Source organism: Gobio gobio (genome assembly GCF_949357685.1).
Source record: "Gobio gobio genome assembly, chromosome: 14".
In the NCBI taxonomy this organism is placed as follows: domain Eukaryota; kingdom Metazoa; phylum Chordata; class Actinopteri; order Cypriniformes; family Gobionidae; genus Gobio; species Gobio gobio.
In genome coordinates this window covers 17,585,381-17,595,198 of record NC_137107.1, presented here as the reverse complement: position 1 = coordinate 17,595,198, position 9,818 = coordinate 17,585,381, and the positions used below count along the sequence as shown (strand labels likewise).

The following is a 9,818-nucleotide window of genomic DNA, read 5'->3' as shown; positions in this document are numbered from 1 at the left end:
TGTGTGAGAGAGAGAATGTATGTCCTCCTTGCTATCGCGCAGACACTGTGCTGACAGGCCCTGATGTGCACTTACTGGTCTGGACTGGATTTCTTTGGCATACAGCGGCTGAAGGAATTCTGAATCGCCCTCCAGTTTCAAGCCTCTTTCTGTGATACGCAGGTGACCCATGCCATCCTGCACAAATAGAACAAAAGAAAGGGAGAGAAAAAAACAACTGGTTAATGAGATGGAAAAAAAGTTTTATTAAAACATTTTTAGACAATGAAATGGAAGTAATTTGGAAGTAATTCCAAATTTGCCTCACTGCAATGAGTGAATGGATCTTTGTCTTAAACAAATTAATAAATCGTAATCAGTAAAACATTTTAAACATCCTTTACATAAAATTTTAATTAAAAGCAAAATTACACTTTAAAAATCTGAATTTAAAGCAAGACTTCTTTATCAAATAATATATAACCTCACAAAACTAGATATTTAGATTTATACTTAGAAAATGCCAACGAGGTAAAAAGAATCAACTTAATTAAATAAATATTCTCTGAAAACAAGTATTAATAATTTACATAATTGTGCTTCTAAAGTTAACGTACAGTATATTCTTTTAAGGGTTTTCACTGGAAATAAGAACACACAAACACTCTTTAACATTTTTACGAGACATCCATCAGATGTCCCCCATTTTTAGCAGTAAAAAAAAAAAAATCAACCATATCCAGATTTGTTCACCTCAACAGAAGTCCCAGAAAACCTACAAGTACATCAAGTGAATAAAATCAAGTAATATAATGACGCATATTTCAATTTCTATTGTCAAGGAAAACTTTAACAAATATTCAACAAGCCTTCATCACTTTTCGTTAGACAATGCTATCACATTTATCATTATCTGCAAATTTTTGTAGATGAAATCCAGTCATTTCAGTAGGAGTCCAAGTGATTTTCATGAGAGATATAAAGTATTCCCCATGCAGATCATGCGGACTCGCCGGGGTTGAAGTGTGAACCGTTTAGCGGGGTTATTTATGTGTATGTTTGTTTGTTTCATTTTCAAAAATGGTCTTTTGTAGTATCATCCACACATGCGTTGATAACATAACTGCAAAAAAAGTAAGCTACAACACGCCACAGTTGTAATATATCTTTAGTGAAAAATCTATTCCCTTACAGAATATCTATTATAAATGTAGTCAATTTATATTCAAAATGTACCACAATAAATACAAATTGAACATGATGAATTTTAGTAAAGGTGGTCATGAGTCGTTTAAAAAGCTTTCTAGTTCATGTTGGTGCAGAATGATGTTTTCTCCTCTACAGCAGTCTTTTTAGTTCATGTGGCTGTAAGGTCACATTCGACGTTCTCCATAGTGTTTTAAAGCAGTACATTCTTTATAGAATTTGCATTTTATCCACAGCGTCGCCATAGAAGCAGCTTGCACAAATCTTATCACACTTTTGGAGCGCTCTTGTCAATGTGCGCACACTCTCAAAAAGAAAGGTTCTAAATGGCACCAAAAATGGTTCTTCATCATAATCATATGAGGAACCACTTTTGGTGCTGTATAGCACCATATCTTAACATGTTCTGTAAATGGTAGCGGTGCTATATAGCACCATAGTTAGCGGTGCTATATAGCACCTTAGTCAAAGAACTGGTGAATAATCTCTGAAGAACCGCTGAAGCACCTAAATTGGTGCTATGTAGCACTTAAAAAGGTTCCCCTATGATTATGAGCCAAGAACCATTTTGGTGCCATATAGAACCTTTTTTTTAGAGTGCAGAGTATACAGTGTTTTGCATGTCACTCACGCACAATTATAAACCGGCCTTCAGTCATATTGCGCAGATAACTGGTCCGCTCAATTTGTACGGGAACTTAGTGCTTAAAAAAGCTCTGAATGCACAATGTATATAATTAATTAATAGCCTGATTCTATGTTTCCATTAACCATGTTAGGCAATAAATATTGGGGGCTTTGTACTTGCTTGGTTTGGTTATGGGGGGGGGGGGGGTATCTCTCCCCCTTCCAGACCCCCCCACCACAACAAACTACGCCCCTTAGTGTAACCATCCCATTTCAGTATAGATTTAGATAGATTTAGATATTTAAAATTTCAAAAGCCCTTCATCAACTCCAATTGTTCCACGTGCCCACAAACAATCTTTTCACAAGTTCACACTTACAAATAATTGGATAGATTAAAAGAGTTCGCATAATGGCGTGCTTTCCGAGGGGAGTGCGCCGAGCATGGAATTTTGGCCCAAACCCAGAGTACTCCTAACAATCTCTTGCTGGGATAGGAACCAGCCTAGAGGGAGGAGTCGGGGTAGTGGAGGGATGCAGAAAACTGTCGAGGAACCTCCAGTAGGTGAGTCAGCAATTCATATATATACACTCACCTAAAGGATTATTAGGAACACCATACTAATACTGTGTTTGACTCCCTTTCGCCTTCAGAACTGCCTTAATTCTACGTGGCATTGATTCAACAAGGTGCTGAAAGCATTCTTTAGAAATGTTGGCCCATATTGATAGGATAGCATCTTGCAGTTGATGGAGATTTGTGGGATGCACATCCAGGGCACGAAGCTCTCGTTCTATCACATCCCAAATCTGCTCTATTGCAGTGGTTCTCCAAGTGTGGTACTCAGGCTGCCTCTAGTGGTACGCAGAGGAATCCCTAAATAAATTAATGGTAAAATACATACATTTTAATTGAATCTTTATTTAAGGTTTTTTTTTTTTACATTTAAGTAAAACACATTTTAATTTAATCAATATTTAATTATTAAATTTACCTGTATGTAAGCACTGTGCAGTTTTAATGTACAAACTGTGTATTTACAATGTTAAAGTGGCTGACAACAATAAATATTCTTTTAAGGAATAAACTGTGTTGTTTTTTAACTGTGCTGAGCTGTAGCTGAATAGTTGGACCTACGCTACTGTATTTTAACATTGGTCATTATTGTGGTACTTGGAGAGCCAAATATTTTCTGAGGTGGTACTTGATATAAAAAGTTTGAGAACCACTGCTCTATTGGGTTGAGATCTGGTGACTGTGGGGGCCATTTTAGTACAGTGAACTCATTGTCATGTTCAAGAAACCAATTTGAAATGATTCGAGCTTTGTGACATGGTGCATTATCCTGCTGGAAGTAGCCATCAGAGGATGGGTACATGGTGGTCATAAAGGGATGGACATGGTCAGAAACAATGCTCAGGTAGGCCGTGGCATTTAAATGATGCCCAATTGGCACTAAGGGGCCTAAAGTGTGCCAAGAAAACAACCCCCTACACCATTACACCACCACCAGCCTGCAGAGTGGTGACAAGGCATGATGGATCCATGTTCTCATTCTGTTTACGCCAAATTCTGACTCTACCATCAGATTGTCTCAACAGAAATCGAGACTCATCAGACCAGGCAACATTTTTCTAGTCTTCCACTGTCCAATTTTGGTGAGCTTGTGCAAATTGTAGCCTCTTTTTCCTATTTGTAGTGGAGATGAGTGGTACCCGGTGGGGTCTTCTGCTGATGTAGCCCATCCGCCTCAAGGTTGTGCGTGTTGTGCGTGTTGTGAATTCATAAATGCTTTTCTGCATACCTCGGTTGTAACGAGTGGTTATTTCAGTCAAAGTTGCTCATCTATCAGCTTGAATCAGTCGGCCCATTCTCCTCTGACCTCTAGCATCAACAAGGCATTTTCGCCCACAGGACTGCCGCATACTGGATGTTTTTCCCTTTTCACACCATTATTTGTAAACCCTAGAAATAGTTGTGCGTGAAAATCCCAGTAACTGAGCAGATTGTGAAATACTCAGACCGGCCCGTCTGGCACCAACAACCATGCCACGCTCAAAATTGCTTAAATCACCTTTCTTTCCCATTCTGACATTTATGTTGGAGTTCAGGAGATTGTCTTGACCAGGACCACACCCCTAAATGCATTGAAGCAACTGCCATGTGATTGGTTGATTAGATAATTGCATTAATGAAAAATTGAACAGGTGTTCCTAATAATCCTTTAGGTGAGTGTATATATATATATATATATATATAGGTCTCCTCTCGTTCTGATTGGATAGATCATTTCAATGTCTTCCTCCCAAACTTTGTTACTAAAATATAATTTCACATTCCAAGCCAGGGCCCATTTTCAGCCCGGGATTTTAATGCCCAAGACTAGCCCCCTCAAGACCCCACCAACCCCCAACATCGTCTTTCCCACTAGAACCGTCTGTGGCTCACCGGGAATTCTCCCAATTCTCCCGATGGCCACTCCGGGTCTGAACTAAGCATTTAATGCATGCAAATGTGTTTTGATGCAGAGTCCCAATAGCCCAGCTTGCTATTTTAACATCACTCTTACAGTAAACATAGACTGTTTGCTTTGAAGTTTGAATCCTTTGGTGAGGAATCTTCTGCCACTTCCCATCCCTCATGCTCTTATCACCATATTTAATAACATTCACATCAAAGGATCAAAGTGCCTGTCACAAGTGTATCCTGCTTTGGTCTGCTGGCCATTTTCTCTGCACAATTGCCATTAACATAAGCAAATATAGGGGATGAGTTTTATTATGTCTGACTTCTATGAAAGTCTGTAACAAACTCTTTGAGTCATGCTGCTGCAATTTGCAGGTCTGTGTGGATTGAGAAGACACATTAGCATTAACATGTATTACATTACTATTTGGTACCTTAGTAGCCTACATAAAAAGGGGCAGAAGAAGATCAACTAATGTCTGTATGGATGGGTAACCGAAATCAGTTTGATCAGATTTTTTGATTGAAGTTGATTATTTAAACAATTTCTCAAACAATTACACTTTTGTTTGGAACATGGTAAATGGAAATTGCTCCCCAGACAGCAACATAGTGTCAGCCCAGATCCAGGCCACATGTGGATTCCACACGTAGCAGATATGGGCCCGATCTGGCCAGACACTATGTTGCTGTCTGGGTAATATTTCACTTTCCAAATGATACCTTAATGCAAGCAGATTCAAAAAACCTGCAACACATTTTGTGAGCAAACTGTTAAAGGCACACTGTGTTAATTTTAGCAGTGAAAAATCTAATGGTGAGGTTGCGAATTGCAACCGCCCACCGCTCACCCCTCCCTTTCGAAACTACAGTGGCCGACACAGGACAAAGATGTCGTCGTCTGAGACAGCAGAGAGTAGCTAGCGCTCTGTAGAGCAGTTTGTCCGTTTAAATGGTGACTTTACTGTAAGGGGACCTGTGTGTATGTAGATAAAATGGCTCATTCTAAGATCAACTAAAACTTGACTACACAAAAAAAAAATAGGATAGATTGACTAAATATGAAAGAAATCTAAAAAGTACATTTGACACAGGACTAAATTATTTACAAATGTATTTATTGACAAAATTAGCATTACCATCTTAACCAAGCTAATCAGAAGCTTGTAACCAACTATCATGTTTCAAAACTAGTTCCAAAAATCCAAAGTTAAAAAATTTGAAGATATTAAGTAAATCTTCCCTCTTCACAGTAGAAGAGATTTAGGGCAGGTTGGAAGTAAAACTTGACTTTTGTGGTGATAGAATGCAAACTAAGTAAAGATGTAGGAGAAGGGAAAGAGAGGAGAATGAGATTAGGCGCCATGTGATGGTGAATCTTTCCAGGTCTTTCTCTACATGAATCAAAGCAGAATCGAAGGAGTGGCAGATACGGGCAGAGGAAAGGCAAATAATATGATGAATTATTCAGGCAAGTTTGCAGCAGCTGACAGAAAGGCCGAAAACTCTCAGGTGTGTTTCTGCACGGTACCATACGGGAATCAACAAACCTCCTCTGGCGTGCCACAGTTTATGCAGCATCAAGGAGTAAATTGATTTCCACCACCAGTGTCACTGCACTGGCTGTTTGATATTTATTGTGGAAGAGAATGTGTGAGAGAGGAGAGAAAGAGGAGACAAGAATTGCAAAGAGGGGTCTGGTGAAAAAAACAATCTCCTTTATCTGATGCCGTGACATTGAGGGGAGGGACAGTTTAGAGTGCTTTAAAAAGAAAGAGAGAAGGGCGAAAAATCTTTTGAGAGGGTATTGTGGAATTAGCAGAATATGACTTGTAGATAGGTTATCTAATGCATGGGGTTTTCAAGCTTCTCATGGTCCCAGACCTCCAAATGCGATCACTCCCTCTTGGGCAATGATGGGACCCCCTTCCGATAATATAAATTCAGCTGTATATGTTAATGTATTAAGAAAATATACCATAATGGCCACCTGGCTAATATGCTGTTGATCCTCCATGTGCTGCCAAACAGCATCAACCTCTGCAAGACCCCTGAAGGTGTCCTGTGGTATCTGGCACCAAAATCTTAGAAGCAGATTCTGAAGGTTCTGTAGGTTTCAAGATGGAGCCACCATGGATCGAGCTTGGTGGTTCAGCACATCCTGCAGATGCTCAATTGGATTGAGATCTGGGGAATTTGGAGGCCAGGGTGGCACCCTGAACTCTTGGTCAGCTTGTTGGTCCAGCACATCCCACTGATGCTCAATTGGATTGAGATCTGGGGAATTTGGAGGCCAGGGCGGCACCCTGAATTCTTTGTCGTGTGGCAGGGTGCTTTATCCTGCTGAAAGAGGCTACCTCCACCAAGGAACACCATTGTCATAAAAAGATGTACATGGTCTGCAACAATGATTATGTAGGTAGCACATGTCAAAATTACGTCCACATGAATGGCCAGACTTAGGGTTTCCCAACAGAACATTGCCCAGAGCACCACACTCCCTCCATTTGCTTGTCGTCGTCCCACTGTGCATCCTGGTGCCATCACTTCCCCAGATAATGGAGCACACATACACAGATGTCCAAGTGGTGTAAAATAAAATGAGACTCATCAGACAGGGTGACCTTCTTACACTGTTCCAAGGTCCAGTTCTAATGTTCACGTACCCATTGTAGGTGCTTTTGACGGTGGAGTTCATCATAAACACTCTGATTGGTCTGCAGCTACTAAGCCCCATTCGACTGTGATATATTCCTCCTATAACCATCATTCAAACTTTGTGTGACTTGTGACTCAGTAGACCTTCTGTTGGCTTGGACCGGATGGGATAGCCTTTGGATACCAACTATCTACCCAGACATTAATATGTGGCCTTGTTAGGAGACGATCAATGATATTTACTTCTCCTGTATTATGTTGACTTGTTGACATTTGAGTTTTGACACATTGGAGATGTGCTCTCCTACATAATCTCTTGATTATTTATTCATTATTATTAAAAAAGTAATGACAAGGAAAAAATATATCTGAGCAAGCATAAAACTGGCTTGATATGTGCATCTCAGTGCCAAAACAGCACAGAAAGTCTGCAAGGCTGTACAACTCAAGCACATCACAGGATAGCAATTTCAGAAGAGTAGAAGGTGAAGGTTTAGCTCTTGAATCTTAATTAGCTAACATGACTGGACAGTCTAGGAAGATTACCTAGCAATGTCAGTGCAGGCTAATTCATATTCATGAGTTCAGTCTTCACCATACCAGATTTTTCTGATAAAAATTGTGATTGTGATCTATATGTGCCCCGGTAATCTTTCATCAAAATAACTTCCCCTCTCTCTTGCAGTGACATCTCTTCTCTGATGATGTGTTTACTGACATGAGGGCGGGACAACCTGTATGAAGGTATATTTGGTGCAAAACACCTGAACACGCGTGAGAGTGGAATTTGTAGCTGTAGATCATATCCACACATGTGTACCAATAAATTTGAAGTCACAGAGAAAAATATTTTAGGAGTTGTAAACTTGTAGACTTTTTTTCTCACTTACAAACACAACACAACAGTTACACCTTCACACATTCTTCACTGCAGGTGCACAAATCCTGTTCTACGAATCACACATGAAGAAACTCATACGCTCACATTTTTGCTCCAGTTGCTGCAGTGAATATGGTGCAAAACGCATTCACACACCCGCATCAAAAATGTGAAGTCACAGACAAATTTTGCACACGCGCGAATTAAAATGTGAATCCATGCAATGAGAGTTGCACACTTGTAGAATATTTGGTCACAAATGTATTTCTTTTCTTGGATATTTTTCTAACACAATCACAAGTCCAATCACTACAACTGCTTGAATCTGCTGCTACGAGTCTCAAACGCAGTTTTTCCGCCTTCAAGTGACACGTTCCGCGCGCTCTCACTTTTGCACCATATATCACGCGAAATGTGGAGCAAAAGAGATTTGTGCATCTGTGAGGCAGCGGTTCAGAGAGCAGAGGATTTCGGCCAATCAGAAGAGCTCTTTTAAACCGGTGGCGCGCGACCGAGAACGGGAAAAAATTCATGAGCAATCTCTCCCTAGCAGGCGAAGGCAACTTGTTCCTCTATAGGCCTATAGTAAAACATAGTAGGCTATAATTAATGGATATGTATAGTAGGCCTATAATTAATGCAATAATAATTGGGGGGTTGAAGTATGAACCATTTAGGGTTTATTTTTTGCAAAATCCACATTCAAAGTAATTACAATTAAAAACAATTACAGGTGAGATGTCTCCTCATTAGCATAATGCCAACGTTAACATGTTTTATCTATAGCATAGTTATGAAAAATTGCATCCTACACATAGAAACTATAGCCACCACAACATGCCACAGATGTGATATAAATCTTAGTGAAAAACCTATTCCCTTATCTTATATTCTATTATAAAAGTATATATTATAAATCTATTATACAGTTAATCAACATGTAACATAATAAATAGGCTACAGTAGAACGTGAGATCTACTAAAGGTGGTCATGAGTAGTTTATTAAAACGCTTATTGTTATGTTGGTGCAGGAGGATGTTTTCTCAGACTCAGTGTTGCGATAGGAACGGCTCACACTTATTTTGGAGTGTTTGTGGAGTTGATGGTTATCCGCGCGCCATGCATGCACAGTTAAATGAACCGGGCTTCAGTCATGCTGCGCAGATAATTGGTCCGTTCCGTTCGTACGAGAACTGGTGCTTATAAAAGCTCAAAACGCGCGGTGTATAATTCATATCCTGATTCATGTTTCCATTACCCATGTTAATGTAGGTGTTTTTAGGCTACTTGCTTGAATTGTATATTAATTATACAATTGTGCATTAATTATACTATACATTCATTAATTATAGCCTACTATGTTTTAGCCTACTATATAGAGGAACAAGTTGCCTTCGCCTGCTAGGGAGAGATTGCTCATGAATTTTTCCCGTTCTCGGTCGCGCGCCACCGGTTTAAAAGAGCTCTTCTGATTGGCCGAAATCCTCTGCTCTCTGAACCGCTGCCTCACAGATGCACAAATCTCTTTTGCTCCACATTTCGCGTGATATATGGTGCAAAAGTGAGAGCGCGCGGAACGTGTCACTTGAAGGCGGAAAAACTGCGTTTGAGACTCGTAGCAGCAGATTCAAGCAGTTGTAGTGATTGGACTTGTGATTGTGTTAGAAAAATATCCAAGAAAAGAAATACATTTGTGACCAAATATTCTACAAGTGTGCAACTCTCATTGCATGGATTCACATTTTAATTCGCGGGTGTGCAAAATTTGTCTGTGACTTCACATTTTTGATGCGGGTGTGTGAATGCGTTTTGCACCATATTCACTGCAGCAACTGGAGCAAAAATGTGAGCGTATGAGTTTCTTCATGTGTGATTCGTAGAACAGGATTTGTGCACCTGCAGTGAAGAATGTGTAAAGGTGTAACTGTTGTGTTGTGTTTGTAAGTGAGAAAAAAAGTCTACAAGTTTACAACTCCTAAAATATTTTTCTCTGTGACTTC

At 39.8% G+C, this 9,818-nt stretch overlaps 1 protein-coding gene across 1 annotated transcript in view; it reads right to left on the bottom strand.

Moving 5' to 3' along the window:
- Window positions 1-9,818, bottom strand: part of sgcd (sarcoglycan, delta (dystrophin-associated glycoprotein)) — a 161,886-nt gene that overhangs the window by 77,114 nt on the left and 74,954 nt on the right. The window contains exon 3 of the mRNA XM_079835355.1: window positions 76-177. Coding sequence (XP_079691481.1) covers window positions 76-177 — 102 coding nt within the window. The remainder of the gene's footprint in view (window positions 1-75; window positions 178-9,818) is intronic.